Source organism: Condylostylus longicornis, unplaced genomic scaffold, assembly GCF_029603195.1.
Source record: "Condylostylus longicornis isolate FDR11 unplaced genomic scaffold, ASM2960319v2 ptg000048l, whole genome shotgun sequence".
NCBI classification, from domain to species: Eukaryota; Metazoa; Arthropoda; class Insecta; order Diptera; family Dolichopodidae; genus Condylostylus; species Condylostylus longicornis.
In genome coordinates this window covers 840,001-860,358 of record NW_026578017.1, presented here as the reverse complement: position 1 = coordinate 860,358, position 20,358 = coordinate 840,001, and the positions used below count along the sequence as shown (strand labels likewise).

Below are 20,358 nucleotides of genomic sequence, written 5' to 3'. Positions count from 1 at the left end.
TTTGTTTATTAACACAAATATGTAATATTGTATATAAAATGTGTTCTTCAGTATAATGTAGCAGCATTTTTTATTTCAATCATAGTAATCAAACACATACATACATATCGTCGGCAAAACTGTGATACCTCGTAAGTGCAAATATTTCCAAAAGTACTTTATCAATTTTCTGTTTATGAAATCTCAAACAGTCAATCTTTAAAATTTACGAAACAGTAAAAACTAATAAATAATTACATATTCTTTAAATAATTTTCATATTTTCATAAATTTAAAAGATGGATTGTTTGACATTTCCTAAACAGAAAATTGGTAAAGTACTTTTGGAAATATTTGCACTTACGTGGTATCACAGTTTTGCCGACGATATGTATGTTTCCTATAAAAATGATAGGTATAAAAATAATGACAAATTGGATTTGTACTATAATATTATGCTATATAATACTAACTTAAATTTGCTTATTTGTAAAAATATATTTTCAATAGTAGTGCAAATTGTAGTAAAATGTATTTTGAGAATATACATTTGTAAAATTTAAAAAAAAATATGTTAAAACACATTATCGCAATGTATTAATTGGATTAAATTGTAGATAACTTTGAACCAATGACATGTAAGATTGAAACTCAAACTGAATCATTTGTTAAAGAACACAAAATACAACTGGATTATATAGGTAAACCGAAAAGAGTAAGAAGAAAAAAAAGGACAAATTTTTGGATAAGGTAGAATTCATTCTGTAAAATGTACTTAAACTTTAAAAAATTAAAAATTTTTAAAAAATTAAAAATTGGAAAATTTTTAATTTTATTTTTCATGAATTATGTTTATATATGTATGTACGAGTATATATATTAAAATTTAAGTATTTGTATACTTCACTTACTTACAATTTTTGACTTCACTTCAATTTTTACCGACCATATTGTGTATACAATAGGTAGGTTGTGTGATGGCAACAAATTTTGCATATCGAGTTTTCGCTGGGAATGCACTTCTCCATAGTAGGGAAGTGTATGTATACTATTTTTAGCAACCTATCGATCTGTATGTAAGTTTATTTCAACCATGGCACGGATTGATCAACTTTTGGTATATATCAGGCTTCGCTCGACCGGCTCCTAACTTTTCGTTAGGGTCGAACTCCTAACTTTTGGAAGAAACTAGACGTTTACTACGGGCCAAATATACATTTTTGCGTCTATAAAGAGAAATAACCGATTCAAATTTAATTCAAATATAATATTTGAATCCTTCGTATTAAAACAATGAACTTATAAATTTAAAGATCAATAAACTTAAAGATCAGGGCTCGAAAACGGATTTGCGGACCGATTTTACATTTTTCACCATATCCACGGAACGAATTGATCAATCAAATTATAAAAGATTAAAGGTGTCAAAACAAATTTCTTGTTTTTTTGTGATCAATTTTTCTTTTTTACTGTTTGTTACTTGAAATTATTATTCATTTGTGATATACAGGGTGTTTCGCATAAGGTGGCAAATTATTTCAGGAATGATTCTCTGATCAATTTGCAGCAAAAAATTATGGGAGGTGCAGATATACTCGTTTTCGAGCTACACCCTTTTGAAAAGCAAGGTACCATATTTTTCTTGCATATATATAAAATCTTATAACTCCGGAACCATGCTGCATAGAGTAACAATCGGGAGCTGGTTTTACAGGCGTTTGATTGTTCTCTATTTTTGGTGTTACAATCAAATTGATTTGAGTCATAACTTTTGAGTTAAAGGTCGTCATATTCAGAATTTTTAATTTTTTTTTTTAAATACTATAAATTTCTAGAATTTTTGTTTGTTTAACATTTTCTTTATCTCCCATAGGTAGCGGAAAAACCAAGCACACTTTTCTTATACACGTCATATAAAGGTTGCTACAAATAATCAATTACGTAAGTAAAATAGTATGTATATTCAGAGCCTTATTAAGTACTTTTCCTAAAATGCAGCATAAAAATGCTATGCTTTTAATGGTTAACATTTGTTAAAAATTAACATTTGCACAGAATTTTACATTGAAATTTTCAAACAAACGTCGAAATATGTATTAATATTGTAAAAATTGTATTTCAAAATGAATCAAAAGCTTTAGCAGTTTTTTTTACAACGTAATGGTATAGAAAGATCTGGGACGGTGGTACAATCGTATTTATACCGAACTTAAACTTTTTAAACAACATTTATTGAAGTCACGGTGAATGTGCAACTCAGCACGCATAATGATTTTGGCTGAAAATTTATTAAAAAATCATCCCTGAAATTATTTGTCATCTTACCGATGCTCCCTGTTTATACATACATACATAAAAAGTAATGATAAATATATTCATACAAAAACAGTTCATTTTTACGGAATATCAAGAATTGGTAAAAAAAAAATAGAAAATTAAAAAAGTTTTGAAAGATTAAAATTGTATAGAAACTTTTTTTTCTTATAACGCTTTACTATTACTGAAACTATTGTTTCGAATTGAAAACAACAAATCAGTCTTCTATTTACTGTATAAAATGATAGAAAAATTATAATCGTTAACAAACAAAGTTCGTCATTCAATATAACTTAAACCAAAAACTGTATCCAATTTAAAAAAAGTCTTCCGATCTTGGGTCAGTGCGTATGGATTTTTGCGAAAATTCATCATTGCACTGAATTAATTAAGTTACATAAAAAACTAGCATAATAGTGTCTGTGACATTTAAAACGTAGTATAAAAAGTTTTAATACGGTTTAAATACTGTCGGCATTTTGTTTAACACAATATTACAAAACAATAATATGATAACATACACAATATATTTTGACAGTGTTGTATAAAAACTTTGCTACTACTATTTGCAGTATTGCGTTCATGAACAAAAAATGTTGTTAACAAAAAAAAAATTATTCTAGTAATTCTCTAAATAATTAAATTTAAATAAATTTTAAAACACGTTATAAGAAATTTTATTGAAACTATGTTTTCTTACTTTAATTGATTTCCAATCGGACCAGATGAAGACATTTTAAAAATGTGAAACTAAACTGCAAAACCTAGTCAAAATAAAGTTGGGTAAAACCAATGGTTTGTATTGCAGCACTTTTCCCTTCAACAAATACTGTTTTTCAAATACATACTGTTTTTAAAAACAATCTACGTATGTCTACTACTATTAAAATTTTTTTTGTTCATATAAGAAACTATTTCTAGGATTTCATATATTTAGAATGAACGATTTATGCAGTCTTTGAAATAAAGTAAAAATTAATTTAAAGAGGGGTTAACATAATGCTCGATTTTAAGAGTTAATTGCGTGAGTTAAGAAAAGAATTATCTTTTTTAATGTTATGGAATTTACCGTTAGCTTTTTGCGTTTATAGAAATTTGAAAAGGCTTGCGGTTTCGGAAATATAAAGCGTCAAAAATTCAAATTTTACTTTTAAAGGGGGTGAGATTGGTATAACCTTTAAAGAGGGTGAGATAGGTAAAAATTTTGTTCTAGGAAAATAAGTTTTTAGTAAAGATCTTTGCACATATAAAATTTCAACTTTCTATCTTCAAGGGTGTAGAACTTTTGTAAACAGACCACGGACAAACGGACAGATTGAAACTAATAAGCACTTTTTTCAAAATTTTTTTGGAAAAGTGCTAAAAAGTACGGGTGATTTAATTGTGCTAGCAAAGATAATGTAAATATTTTTGTGATAAGTTAGCGATGTTTATGAACAAACTTGATTACGTACACATTATACGTTCTTTGTTTTTATAAATTAGCTTCTAATAAATCTTTTAATAATTTAATTTTAATCATTGGCTGTGCTTACCTCTGTGTTTCCTCGAATTTTTTTGTTTTGAGAAATATTTTCAAAACTTATTTGAATACTTTTCTGAAATACTCCTAAACGAATGTTTTGAAGAATATGATTATAAACAACAGAATCGATTTCAATTTTAATAGTTTGCAAAAAATAAATAATAAAATATGTTTTATTAAAAATAATTAAATGATTTAAAAAATACATCTCAAATTAAAAACAATAAAAAATATATAAAATAAAAAACAAAGAAGAAAACATAGTATTATAATGAAAGTAGACAAAAGATTCACCTAATAGATTTCAAAAACTCGAAATTTGTAACATTTAATACAAAAATATCCAGATATTTACAAAAAATAGTATCAATTTTTTCGCTACACGCTATTCTTTTGTTGTGCATTAGATGTATTTTAGAATAGTGTACAATGTCAAGAGCTTTTCATATACATTTTGAAATATGATATACATATTGTAAATTTTACCTTTTCATTGCTTTTTTTTTTGTTGGTGTAAGTAGGGAAAAGCTACTTCTAAAATACGGTTGTTTTTGTTAATACAATATGTATTATCAATAACTTGGAACTTAAATAACTTACACACCAAAAAGACGCAGCTGCAAAAACTACAAATTTGACATTAGCATAAAAAGTTTTTTTAAGTAGCGAAAATTCTAAGATTGTCATGAATGTTTTTTAAAGTTTCAAAAATGAAACTACAAAATTAAATACTTTATTATATGCAGTTAATTGAAATATAAATTAAAATTAATTTTTTTGTTAAAGTAATAAGAAAATCCGATTTTTTTTTTAACTACAAAATAGTTTCCAGTAAAATCAAAACTGAGTTGTTGCACGTATATCTTGAAAATCTTAATGTGCAGTTACAGTTACAAAACAAACTGCAAATAAAGTGCCACATTTTCAAACACATTCTGACAGCACGTGCAGTATTTAATAAGTTTTGTGCAGTAATTAATAATTTAATAAGTGCAGTAATCAATAAGAAAAGTATTTAATAAGTTTTTAAAATACTTTTTAAAACAAAAAAGTTCGAGGAAACACAAAGTACTTTACTGCTCTAATATTGTCAAACATACGGCACATTTTGTTCTAAGAACTGAATTATCAAAAACGCTGTACTTCTATATCGTCTACATTAAAAAAGAAAATGGATTATTTAATTCGCATAGTTATAAAGAAAAACAAATACTAACAATATTTTCAAAAAGCTTTACGTTTCGCTAGTTTTCGAACAACTGCGTAAAAGATTTCAATTTTCAAATATATGTTTTTTTTTGTTGTGACAATTCTTAATAAAAAATAAACTTCACTGTAAAATTAAATATGAAATCAATTTTCGAAAAAAATTGTACAAGATTGAAATATGAAAATATTTTCCAATTAGTTAGTTTTAGAATTAAATAATTACAAAATATATATGTATCTTTACTATAGAAATATATCAAATCGCAAGAACAAATCAAAATGCGGCAGAAACACACATTCTAAAAAAAACCTATTCTAATATGTAATGTACTAGAACCGATTTCATTCAAGTGCACCAATTGCGGCAAATATTATAATAAGAAAGCTAATTTGGAACGACATAAATTTATATGCTCTGTACCAGAGTCAGTTTCGTTAAAATGCAGAAATTGTGGAAAATTTTCTATCAATAAAATTAATTTAGAAAAACACAAAATAATATTTTTTTTTTTTTTTTTTTATTGGTGTGAAAAGAAAACTTCCTTTTATTCAGAATAAAATACTTTTTATTTTTCACTAATATATTTCGTGCGCTACATACGCACTTTATCAAAGCTGATTTTCTTCTCTTCAAAGAGTATTTTATTCCGAATAAAAGGAAGTTTTCTTTTCACACCAATAAAAAAAAAAAAAAAATTATATTTCGGAAAAATTATCAACCATTGAAAAACAAACAAAATAATATGTTCTGGATTAAACCCGCGTTCATATAAATGCATAAATTATAGAAAATGCTACAGTAATAATGCTCATTTGAAAAGACACAAATTAAAATGTTTTGAAGTGGAACCGATCTCATTCAAGTGCATAAATTATGGTAAATCTTACAGTAGTAAGGGTAATTTGACCAGACATTTGGAAGCATTAAATTGCAAAGAAGTTTCGAATTTTTCTGGTATAAAAGAATGTATAGTTAAGTTAAAAAAAATTAAATATTTGTAATGATTCACTTAACTTTAACTGATTTATTTCCTACTTTAGATAGGATACGTGAACTGTTTATATGTTGTTTTTTTTTTTATTTGAACGTCATTAATTTTCTAATAATGTTTAAAATCCACTTTTGAGTGTCGTTTCGCCATATGTTTTGTTGAAATCGCCATACATAATAAGCCTACAAAATTTTAATTTTTTGTATTCAGATTTATGTTCTCTTATGATAATTCAGAAGGCCTCAGGTTTTTTTTTGCTTTTCAAAACCAAAAGAGTTTTCCTTAAAAAGTTAGGTAAAAATTTATAGCTCTGAGAAAAACAATAGCCCTAGAAAAAAGTGATTGATATTTCGTAACTTAAATAGGAAATTGATGCAAATTTTCATTTATTGTGGCAGCATGTTGTTAAGAAACGAAACGTTTCAGAACTTATTATTGACACATCAACAACATTTTAGGAATTATACTTTGGTTCAAAGTCAAATTTTTCATAATTAAGAAAAAAATATTCCATTTGTGAGTGGCATATACTTACTAATTTTTTATTTGGTCACTAAACTCAAATTATTTTCCGAGCTAACAAAATTTACGAAAACAGTCAACAGTGATTTTTATTTCGTGCCATTTTTTAAGACAGTTTCTTTTTCTTTGTGTGAAAGAATGGAGAAAACACTACACTAGTATTCATCTTCTAGAATTTATGACTTCTTTTTAAAGCTAGAATTTGTTCCATCACTCGACGTTAACACACTAATACATACATGTATGATTTTAAAGGGTCCCCGATTTTTTCCTCGTTTTATTAGTTTGTTGCTATTAAATGTTATACTTAAAAGTGGCATTTAAGCAAATGTATTTAGGAACGCGTTTGTTATAATTTAAATGTTTGGAGAAATCTCCTGTTTTCTGTAAAACAACTTAATTATGAAATTTCTATTTGGTTCGTATTTCTGTTTTTGAAACTCCTTTTATTAATTTTTTCTTAAAATTTTATTCACAAAGATAGTTCTTCTTCGAAACTACAGCTACAAGTATTTTATTTATTATTTTTTTCTTACTTTTTTTAAATTTTTTATTTTACTTAAAGTTCGAAACGTCCTTCGGTAGACTTTGAATTTAAATTAAAGTCAACACAACTGCTTTAGCAGCAAATTATTTTTGATTTTGAATATTTCATAAATTAATATTACTTATCCTCTTCAAAATTTTCCATTTTCATTAAAAAACAAAATCAGCAATTAAATTTTTTTTATTACAAAAATGCCAAAAAAATTTAACGGTAAGGCCGGTGATTGTCATTAATAATTATGTGACATTTATTTTTTTTTTTATTATTGGTTGCACTACTAATGTAGAAAATGGTTGATAATATTTAAAACTATAACGCTTTTGTTAACTGGAATATCTATCCGCATTTTACATTATCGATTACACCTTTAAAATATTCACAAAAAAGTAAACTTTTTTGTGAATATTAAAAAATATAGTAAACTGTTTCTAATGGTCAAAGAAGAACATATATGTTATGTAAGTTTTGTTTACGAAAAGTAATCTTCTATTTTCCCAACACAGCTTTAATTTTTATTGAAAATAAGTTGGAAAATCAAATAATTTTTAAGCAGTTACTTTAAAATTAATCATTAAAAAAGAATTACAAAGTAAAAGAAAATTATGACAATTTCTTTTTTTCGTTTTATTCGTTAGGAAGGATATTATTGGGTTACTGTTATGATTTTTTTTTTTTATAAATATTTTGATGTTAACTTTTTTAAATTCTTTTTACGCAATCAGTATTATTATTTAAAAATGTTGTAAGTGTTAATTTCTACAACTAATATTTTGTAATGATTTTTTTTGGGAAAAAAGCAAACAATTTGAATTATTTTTAAGTGGCTAAAACAAAAGAAAAAATATATATGTACATATTCATATGAGTATGTATATATTTTATTTCAACTCATTTTTGAAATTAATTCTAAATTAATTTATGCATATGTACTAAAAACAAAAACAATTGAAAATATGTATTAATAACATTATTGTTAGATTGGATGTAAAAAATAAATTAAAAAATATAAAAACATGATTCTGAAGCCTTTTATTTTCCAAATAATTTCTATTTCAGATAACATATGTACCTTTTAAACTCATTTTACTCTTTCAGAGTGAATAAGTGGCATAACTCTCATTACGTAAATGTTACGTAAATGTATTTTATACAGCTGATTAATGTATAAAAAATACAAAACATATTTTTTTTTGAAAAATATGTTTGTTGGCCCAAATTTTTAGCAATATTATGAATCTAAAATTAAAACAAAATTTGGAGCTTGAAGTCAGTTAATTTCTGTTTTTTTCATTAGGAGAAAAAAAAAGAATTAAAATTCTCATTTCTCAATTAGATTTGGTTTATGTATATGAGTATAAAAATCATGACTTAATATACAAAATAAAAGATTAAGTTTGACGAGAACTAAAAAAGATGTCTCATATCTTTCAATATTAAAGTTAATGAAAATTATAATGAAAGTTGAAAATAGTAAAATAAATATGTTATATTAAACAGAGGAACTAAGAAATAGAATATTCGCTTTATCCTAATTTCCATATCAATAATTCATATGAGAAAGTTATGCATATGTATATAATTTGGCACTAAGTTTACTAATTTACTAATAACTGTGAGCATATTATCCCTGACTTCCAAAATGGGTTCAATTTTGAGTGTATACTTTGGGTATAATCGGAAAGTAATCATGTAAAAGTCATGTACGAAAATGCATCAATACGGTAATACTTTAAAGTTTGGTGTCACAAATACGCATCGTATGCGCACCATATTTAATTAGCTGTGCATCTATTTTTGTTATGTTGTATTGATGCGAAGTTTTTTAAATCAAAGCTAAGAAGTAAATAATTATTATTGTAACTCAATAACTAACAAAGTTAATTATTTCTTTATGTACGGTGTTAATATTTTTAAATGTTCCATTATATTAAAATCTACCAAGCTTAATTGAAATTAAAAAAGTTTTTTTTAATAGATTTTCAGTTGTTTATAATTTTAATACTTTACCACAAAACTTTTCAAAATAAACGCCAAGAAACATATAATCTAGAAAGTGTCCAAAATGTCATTAATCGCATCAGCAAGGTAAGCGCATCACATCGGTATAGCATCAGCAACTTTTGTTTGCATCGACGTTGTATTGATGCACATTTTTGATTACTTTCCCATTATTTCCTATGTTATTTATTCATCATGTCATATCTTTATATATATATGTACATGGCGATTCTGTGATTAGTGCAATATTATACAAAGGGATTTTCGAAAATTGAGTTCTAACATAGATCTTAATATAAAGCATGTTTGATAAATCATAACTGAGTCATAAACCATAAATCTTTCGTAGCAAAACAACTTGTTCGAAAATTGTAGCATCCTTAAAGTTCTTAGACATTTTTGTTTTTGCTTATAGCGTCCGTTGTAAAGCTGATAGGAGTTTCACTCAAAAAGCTTTCCAAAAGACTAATAAAGAACTTAAAATCAATATAATATTTGATTTTGTATTTTTTGTGTTTTCGGAATAACAAGATTCTAATTGTACAAAAAATCAGTAATAATTTTAAGAAGAAAATTGAGTTTTAGGAATTTTATTCAAATAGAATAAATTGTAGAGAATTAGCTGTTCGTAATTTTTTTGCTATGAAAAAAGTAGCATGTGGATTCTTTTTTAGTTTCTTAAGTGATGGGGTCTAATTGCATTCGTTAATGAATCACCCTGTATATGTATGTACATATTTATATTTTAACAGAAATAACCAATTAGAAACTAGAATTTTCCGAAATAAACGTTAATTTTTTAGTGTTTTTTTTTTTTTCAAATAATCTACCTAGCTACCTTTAAAAATTGCTAAACTAAATATACGTATGTACATATTTTTTTGAAATTTAGCAAAACCTTTAGCATTTTTTTCTAATCAGACATAGATCTAATCGGCGGTAAAACCGCATTTACACCGTGCCAAAACCTTTTGGGGAATTTTGAAGTCACGCCTATCTAAATAATTTAGCATTACTGCTCTGCTCAATGAAACAAATTGAAAATAAAAAAATACATGTGGTTAATTTTATACATGTTTTTTTTTTATTAAAATATGCAAGTAAATATAATTAATCGGAACACTTTGATTTTTTGGAAGTAAGTTTAATAAATGAATGAAAAAGAAATATCTTTTTCCATAAACCAGATATACAGTATGTAAAAAGAAATCCGTACTTATCTACGATGAAATATATTTTTATAAAAATACGGAAGTAAATTAGATAATTCAGAACACTTTGGTTTTTTGGAATTCAAGTTTAATAAATGAATGAAAAAGGATTTTCTGTTTCTAATAAGCCCGATATACGGCATGCAAAGAACAAATCCGTACTTATTTACGATGATTCAACTTGAACTTAATAATGAATTTGCTCTCCGTTTGATAATAAAGTTCGAGAACTTGGAAATTTCTTCGCAGTCCAGTCGAAAATTGCAGCCAAAAATTTTAGGAGGTTTTCGTTTATGCACGCTGCTCTGAAAGTTCTACATTAGAAGTAAAATTTCTAAATTGCAGCGTTAAACAGTATGCAAAAACTTTATGAAATTGTATCCCAATACTTTTCGCCTCCCAATTTGCTGCAAAATAAGGAAATTTTAACAAGATTTGAAAACTTAAAGAAAACTTACTTTAATAACCCTTCAATATCTGAATATATGACATTTTGAAATTAAAATTTTTTTTTGAATTCTAAATTTAAAAAAAAAAAAATCATGAAGCACCGACAAAATTAATACTAGAGATTTGCGCTACATTTCTAACATTTCTTTATTGCAGATTGAATTTCCGAATGCACTTTATTGCAGACAGTAATTTCCGAACGATCTACATTTTCAGTTTACGTAGCATGAATTTTCGAACGTACTACAAGTTAGAACTATTCTACAAATGAATAAACGAAACCCCCCTTATTATACAAGATATTTAGAACAGTTTTGATATTTTAGATTTAAAACTTCACAAAATTATTATTGCACCCAATTAGTTGCGATTTTTAAAGGGAATTTTTTCAGCAGAAGGACTTTCTTTTAAAAATTTGCAATTGTTTGAAATTGAGAAATGAATAATTGTAAGTTTGATCTTAAAAATATTTGTATTTTCGACGCTACAAACTATTTAATTTTTTAACTGTACATAGATAGAACACAATTCATAAAACTGTTTTTATTTAAATATACATATTTTGTGATTAGAGTGATATTTGTATGTATAATTCACGATTAAGTAACGGCAAGAAAAATCTTTAGATGAAAATAATATGAATTTCAAATGAAATATTTTAGACAAGTTCGGACAGAATTAATAGGAAAACAGACTCTGTTTTATAAAACTGCCAAACTAAAAATTAAAAAGGGAGTTAAATTAAAAAATAAAAAGTAGTTTTATAGCTACTTTAATAACGAAGAATTTTGAATTGCTAATTAATATTATACCATCCCCTTTTTGTTGTACAACTGTTGATCATTTTATTTTGTTTTTTGCATACCTAGTTGTATTATGTTCGTTTTCATCATAAAGTAAATAATGTTTTAAATAAATATTTCTCATCGAACTTACCGTTTCACTTTATATGTGCGACACTCATAATTAATAACAATATAAAAACGATTTCATTAAACATTACAAATTATTTTAAGATTATAGAAGAACAATGTTTTTTTTTGCTTTCATGTTTTTTATAGACTATTATGCCGATTTTAATTTGATTGTGGACTCGCCGCCAACTATTGATCTAACAAAAAGATGTAATAATATCATTGGTATTCCCGGGTGGGTAAAATCATGTCCAAATTGTTTAAAAAAGTATACAAATAAAGGATCATATAATCGTCACATAAAATATGAATGCATTAATGCAAAGTATAAAACAAATTATGTATGTCCGTATTGTATGGCGAGTAGAAAACGTAAATATTTATTAACGCAGCACATTAAAAAATTACATCCAAGTGAATGGATCGAACATACCCATTTTGGAATGGAAAAAATTAGTTAAAATAAAAATTCCCAGAAATTATGAAATATTTATAGCGAATTACGAAATATATTTTTTTATGTGATTAATCCTTTATGTTAAAAGATTTCTTTATATTAAAAGAAATTCTTTATATTATATTTCATTTAGATTTAAATTTATATTAATTAGAAGTTGATGAACGATATGGGATTTCGACTTGATATAAATGTTAAGAAAATTATTTAACAAACGGCTACGTTCTAAAAATTAGAACAAATATATAAAAATTTTTAAACATTTTTCTTAAAAATTTAATTGATAATTTAAGGTTTTATATATTTTAATAGAATTTTATGCAAATGTAGGCTGATTGACTAGTTTCATTTGATTAGTTTATTCAGATTAAATATTCATATTGCACTTGGATTCAGCAGTTTGAAACGATAATATTGGAAATTTTTATTGAGGTGTTTATAAAATATGATTTTGCAAGCTTGAACATCCAGTTATAAAATAATTTATTTACCTAAAGTTTAATTGTTTTAATTTAAATTAAAATTTAATTTCTATTTTTGCTAAAATTTTTTAAATTATAACAAAAATAGAATAAGAATAATGTGGAATTAATATGTAGGATGATTATGTAAAAGGAAGACAAATTTTTAAGGTATAAGAGCAATATTTTAACATTTGTAAATATTGTGTGGTACTTCTAATTTGCTTTATTTATGTTGACTCGTTTTGATTAAAGAATTATACCAGAAAAAACAATCAAATAGTTTAAGTTTCATTGAAGATTTTTGATTAAACCCTAGTGAAAATGAGAGAGCAAAAGAAAGTAAATTTACTACAGTTTTAAAAGATATAATAATTATAAACACGATATTATAATTGATAATGATAATTAAATAGGATTTCAGTGTCGATAACATGATAATATATGATAGTACATCATCATTCGACAAGTGCTGTTCTAGACTTTTTCTAGAATTGGAGTTTTCTTAAAATGTAATTAATGGAAGTTTTTTTTTAATTAGTCTTACAAAGCTATTCCATTTGTTTTCAATGCATTGCATCGTTTTTAATAATTTAATGACTTCTCTACTGATGAATTACTTCTGCGTATTTAACTAATAGAATATATATAGAAAAGTTTTCACTATTTCAAAACGTTCAAAAAATAAAATTTAATTTTGAATTAAAACTTTTGCGACATGAGCATTTGTGTTTCTGAATTTCATTTCATCTTACATGAAATTCAAATATATTATTTAAAAATGTTCAATATTGTTTTGACCTGCAATATGAAATTGCTATGTGAAAATGAAAATAAGGTGTTCAAAATCAAAGATTTTCGATTTTTAATCAAATTAAATAATGAGTAATAATGGTAAACTCTTAAACGTCAAATTTTACAAAATCTGAGATGTCTGAGTTTACGAATACTCTACTGCGTTTTTACTTTCAGTCAAAGTTTAAAGTCTTAAACGTTTAAAAAAAGTCAATTAAGCGTCAAAATTGTAGATTTTTTCTTTTTTTTTGTGGATGTGGAAGAACTTTTTTTTTGCATGAAAAGGAAAACATGAAAACTTCTCGCAGAAACAAATATTTGTTCTTCCCGGAAATGGTTGTTTCTACTCTTGAATTCTTAACAAAAGCAAAATTAGTTATGCTATACTCGATTTCAAATATGGAATTAAATATTTTTTAAATTAGTGGATTTTGAGAACACCAAATTTTTACATCTGCATGTTATATAAAATTATGCAAAAATGGTATAAAATTTATTTGGTTTTACTGAAACTGTTATCAAAATATAATTACGTTTAAATACAAACCTTACTTCAGAAATCCTTTAAATTATTAGTTTAATTTTGTTTTCTATGAAATTTTATTTTTATTTTTAAAATTAAAATTTATAACATAAACAACATAATGCTTATTTTCTTTGGTTTCGGGAATTGAACAATTGAATTTTGATTCCTGATCTTTTTTTTTTATTTTTCTTTAAGTATATTTTGAATTTCGGAAAATAAAATTAAACGACATAACGACTTGTTCGTATGAAGTGCATCATTTAAGTAATTAACGTACATATATCTTTTTTGATTTCATTTTATATAGTAGTCCTAGAAAGCCAACTTGTTTTATATATACAATATATAAAAATGTTTTTTTTACTTTATATTAATAACTAATAATGAATATGTATACTTTATTGTTTGAAAATATTAACTAAAATATTTTAATTTTGTCTAACATCAATTTTTAAAATGTTATGTATATGTTTATATATTATATATATAAGTACATGCATATATGTATATTATATTTTTTTTTGCATATTAATAGCTACTTTGTTTTGTAATTCTAAACAACCGTTAAATTCTTTGAATTTTGTTTTATTTCTTAAAAACGATATTAAAATTTATTCAATACTTTTAATCATAGTTTCCTAATACCGGAAATTGTATAATTATTAGGAAAAGGTGCAAATTTATATTTATATTATATAATAAACGAATATTCAAATTTTTTGTACATTATATAATATAAAAGAAAATTAATTTTTTAACTTTCAAGCAAAAATATAAGTGTCAATAATAAATTTTACTTTAAAATAAGTATAAGAAATTTTGAACATATGGTATGCTAATATTTTAATTTTACTTTTATATATTTTAATGACACATTGAAATGTGTGCACACTGAAATTGAGTCACTCTGTTGGAAAAGATGTTTTGATATGTCTACGTTTTGTGTGCATAATAGAATTATGTAGGTACTTATTAATATCTATACCATTCTGTTCCTATTACAATATAATTTTAATAACTATATTGGAATTCAAAAAATAAGTATTTTTTTATTTTAACATTATCAATACAAAACTTTTACAACAGTGTTAAACTCATTTCATATGTTTTTTCGCCGTCTATCAAATAACTTATTTTTGTATCACGTATAATAAAAAATTAAAAAACACAATACTATTATCTTTCTCTTTTTTTTGTTTATTTTTCATAACCATTTTTACTCCATTTAATCATAATTTACGTGTAAAAAATATTAAAAAAAATCCAGGATATTTAAATTATGATTTAATGATGATGCCTTCAGCTGGCTTAAATTTGATTGGAAATACAATATCATCATCATCATCCACAAATATCTTGAATCATAATAGTCCTACAAATTTAATTACCGATAATGATGAACAAAGTTATACATGTCCACAATGTTTTCGAATTTATAGACGTTCTGGTACGTTACGACGTCATTTGCGACATGAATGTGGTAAAGGTAAAACAATGGTATGTTCTGTTTGTGGTCATCGTACAAAACGTGCTGATCATTTATTACAACACGTTAGAAAACGACATCCTGATATCGCAAGTCGTTATTCTAGTCGCAATACAAATAATAGCAATAATAATATTAATAATACTAATAATAATCTTAACGACAATAATATTAATATTAACAGTTCGGCACATAACACCAACAATGATAATGATAATTGTAATATGTTAAAAACAAATCATAATAAACATGGCAAAATATATGTGATTTGCTCAGAAAATGAATAAAATTAGAATTAGTTTGTAAAATATATTATAAATTTATGATAAAAAAAACTTATATATTCGTCTTGTACAAAAAATATTTACTCTAATTTATAGTACATAAAATATTACAATAATGATATAATAATAAAAAGGAAATTATATTATTTAAAAAAAGCTATAAATTTTTATATACTTTATTTAAGACAACTTTTTTATTTTATTTATAAAACAATATAATATATTATTACAACAGAAAATCAGTTTATTTGAATTTGACTCGAATATAAAACAAAATTGGCAGCATTTTTTAACTTAAAAATTTGGTAACAATAAAATATAGTTATATTTTTCTATTATAAAAATGTATGCATAGTTTTTCACAAAATATTGTTTTTATATTGCTGAATCAATAATATTTGTTTTTTTTGTGTAGAAGTAATGTGGTCAAAGCATTTGATTTGAAATAAATTTTAAAGTTTAATTTTTAATAAATACCAAGCCAAAAAATGTATTTATATTGAATGTATTTTTATCTATTTTACGTTCATATCTATACATATATGTATATATTCCATAATGTGTATGGAATGTATATATATATATATATATATAAATAATGTATATGTAGTTTTGTGAATTACTTAATAAGTTAATGCAACAGAAATTTGTAAGAAAGCCTAAGGTGCCATAACCAGATATTTGTGTAGTTATGATTTTATTTGTAATAATTATAAACATGTTGTATTATTAACATTATATTTTTACACAAAGCTATTAATGAAGTTGTTAATTAAATAATTTAAATAACTAAGAAAAATTATTTAATATATACTTTTATTGTCATTGTTTTGTTAGTATATAATTGAGTTTGATTTTCACTGATCAAATTCTGTTACTATCATGAGGAACAAAATTGTGTTTTTTCTGTAATTTCTGGCATTAACATGAATTGATGCTATTAAAATTACAGTTACATTTTAAAATATTGTAGAATATATTGAGTTTTATATTTAATTTATACAGAATCATGAAATAAATCGGATAAAGATGAATTAATGCTGATTAAGCTATAAAAATTTAAATGTCATTATTAATTTTTTTATGGTATGTTCTTATAAAATTAGTTTTTTCTTATAATGAACCATTAAATTTTTGAAACTTCGTCACTAAAATTTAAACTTACAATTATAATGGTTTAGAATAAATTATGCATTATGTAATTTAATTGTATATCTTAGTATAATAAGTACATACATGTATCTATAAGTATTTACATTGGTTTGAGAAATTAGTAAAGCTTTTATTTAAATTTATATAAAGTAATATATGTATGTATATATATATATATATATATATTATTGTATATGTATATATTATGCAAATGAAATAAAATATAAAATTAATATTTAAATTTCGTTTTAATTTTTAAAAATGTATTCCAGGGGAAAATTTTTTTTGTACAATTTAAGTATAGATTCATTTGTTATTACAGTAATATTTTTGTTAACGAATTAAAATACCTAACCATATAGACAAAATTTATTTATTAATACAAGAACGGTTATTTATTTCTATTTTACTTTATAGTAGACTAACAATATTTATTTTGTTTTTTTTAAATCATTAAAATTTACTTTATGTCAAAAAAGTTTATTCAAACATAAATAAAAAGTGTTTGCACGCGATTAAGAGAAACGCGATTTAAGTTTAAATATTTCAACTTTTCTGAGCTATATTTTAATTTATAATATAAGATTTTAAAAGTTATTTTGTACCTTTGTTCTTAACCTTGTTCGGAAATATCGAATTATAAATTATAACCAAAAATCTTTACAAAAAAAACAAATTTGTATAAATTTTAGTATAAAATTAAAATAATGTAAACAAATTTTCTATTAAAATAATAAAAATTTTTTATATGAATATATGTAGATTTTGTGTCCATTCTTTCTCTGTCCGAAGAGAAGGAATCGCATTTTTCATCTCAATAATTAATTTTTGTTTACTATTTGGATAAATATTAATTGATATTTTTGAACAAAATTTGTTTAAAATTTAAATATTTCAAAATTTTTAATTCAACAAATTAGTGTATATTCATTAATATGCACAGGCACTATATACATATAGCGTGTTTGTATTTTAATTATTTTTGAAATTTCGTCGTCTTCATCATCTTTATCATACCATTTCATTTTGTTTTTTCACAGAATTTCAAAATAATGGGTTTCCATTTTTGCATTATGTAAAAAAGTCACTTACAACTGACGATGATGAACAATCACAATTTAATGAGACGTCAATTAAATTACAGCAGCAGCTAAAATTTGGTCAACAACAACAGAACCAGCAACAACATTTGACTAAAGGAATATTAATAAAACCAAATTCTTCAGTTGTTGTACCAAATACCTCTAGAGCATCAATATCATTGTATAATCCATCTCTGGATCGTTATGTTTGTCCAAATTGCGAAGTTGTGTATACACGTGAGTCAGACGCCCTTCATCATTATAAAAAAGAATGTGGTCGTGAAATAAGATGTCCATATTGCTGGAAATTATTTCGTCGCAAGAATAGTATAAAAGATCATGTTCGTAATAAACATCGAAATTTATTTGAAGATTATAAAACTGCAATACGATTGCGTTTAGATCCATGGTTTAAAAATGCTAATCAATTATATACTGCAATGGAAAAATTCAATACGGCCAATAATGGTGGCGTTGGCGGCGTCAATAATCAAAATACAATTATGGAAAAGGAAGAAAAAATAGACGAATCGAAAATTTTTAATAATAAATAATAATAGACTGAGAAAATTTTTTGTGATTCATGAAACTGTAGTACAAACTTTATTTTTTTTTATATTTAAGTTAAGCATATGTGTTAAAATAAGTGTAATAAGTTTATAGTATTACATTCTAAAAGGAAGAAATTGTAAACAAATAAAACTTTGAAATCAAATGATAATTTTAAGACTGATACATATAGTTCATATTCGTTTTATCAAATATATTATAACGCTTTGAAAAAATTGAGTTTAAGTTAAAGATAATAGAATATTTGTTTTATATAATTAAAATTTCATGAACTTTGTAAAAAAAATTATCGAACTATAAGATTGTTTTAGTAAAATGGAGGTGATCGGTTCCTATTTAACGCTTGTTTACTGTTTTTAATTCACGTATATTTTTTTAAACCAGTTGTATTTTAATATTAAAACTACGTTAATGAAAGTAATTTCTATGAAATTATTTTAAATAATTATTTCATTAACGTAATTAAATATTTTTAATTCAATGTACTTTATAAAAATATTAATATAAGCTTTATATAGAAATTTTATGACATATTATAACATTATGTACATCAATATTTCACTTTATTTTTTTTTTATAAATAAAAAAAACGTGAAAATACAACATTTTCGATTTTTAATAGATAAAAAGCGTAATATACATATTATAATGTTGATAATTTTTTGTTAGCAATAAAGTTTTTATATATTTTTTCGTAAATTTTTATTCAAAAATCATTTATTCCCGTTTATGTTATTTTGTACAAATTTATTAATTTGGTAGTTTTATACTACTATTTGTATTAACTTTTCATATCTATATTTCAATTTCTACATAATAAGAATTTAATAGCTATTTACGTCGTATACGTACAATGGTCGTATATCAATTAAAGGAAGAATTAAAATGAAATAAGAGTTTTATTTTTAAAATATGAAGTTTATATAAGATTTTCTGTATTATTGTTTTTGATGAAGGTGTTTTTTTTTTAATTTTAACATTTACAAAAATTTTAATTTTTCACGCTTTGTCTATATATAAATAAATATACATATATGCATATAATTTTTCTAATTTGTTTATTGCTCTTTTAAAACATAATGATATGAAATCCCATATATTTTATTTTATAGAAAAAACTGGTGTTTTGTGTTTAAAATAAAATATATTTTTAATATTAAACCATAAATTATTAAGAATAGAGATAATCAAATAAAAGTCATCATAGGCATAATATTCATATTTAAATCTTATATTTTAGATTTTTTTTATGATTTTAACAAAAGTAAGCAAGCAAACAACCAAAAAATACCATAAACCAAAAACCAAAATAGTATTTCCTTAATAAAAAAATTTTTCAGATCTAAGGACAATTTTGTACAATTTACCAACACGAACTGATTTAGGATTAGATTATGGTGGCTTCTCTTCATCCTCAATTGCTGCTGCAATGACTGGACATAGTAATAATAATCATAATAATAATAATGACACAACAAATAATGCAAGATGTGGCCAAACTTCACCAACTTCTTCGATAGCGTCATTAATTTATGAACCCGAGATAACAATTAGAAAATTATACAAATGTTGTAACAATGCATCAAATTCATGTAACTTAGAACAATGCCATGGATGTTATGCAGTTTCTACGCAAAACTTGATCATGTCATCATCAGTAACGTCACCAATATCGTCTTCTTCACAACATCAACTGCAAAATAATGCTAAAAGTAACAACAATAATGATCAAATTAATCTTAGTAATAGCAATAATAAGAAAAATAATTCAAATATTGCATCAGAAGCCACTTCTGCAACAGCAAATCAAGTGTCAGTGGCTGCAGTTGCAGCAGCAAATTCGTTACAACAATTACAAAATTTCTTAGGTGTAACAAATCAT

The 20,358-nt window shown here is 24.1% G+C and overlaps 1 protein-coding gene across 6 annotated transcripts in view; it reads left to right on the top strand.

Annotated features, from left to right (window-relative positions):
- LOC129611049 (longitudinals lacking protein, isoforms A/B/D/L) overlaps positions 1–20,358 on the top strand; it is a 115,886-nt gene that overhangs the window by 44,633 nt on the left and 50,895 nt on the right. Inside the window, exon 6 of one of the 6 annotated variants that reach the window (XM_055523970.1) lies at positions 19,817–20,358. This exon is cut by the window's right edge and continues 516 nt beyond it. The exons of the other annotated variants lie outside the window; for them this stretch is intronic. Coding sequence (XP_055379945.1) covers positions 19,817–20,358 — 542 coding nt within the window. The remainder of the gene's footprint in view (positions 1–19,816) is intronic. 6 annotated transcript variants of the gene reach the window in all.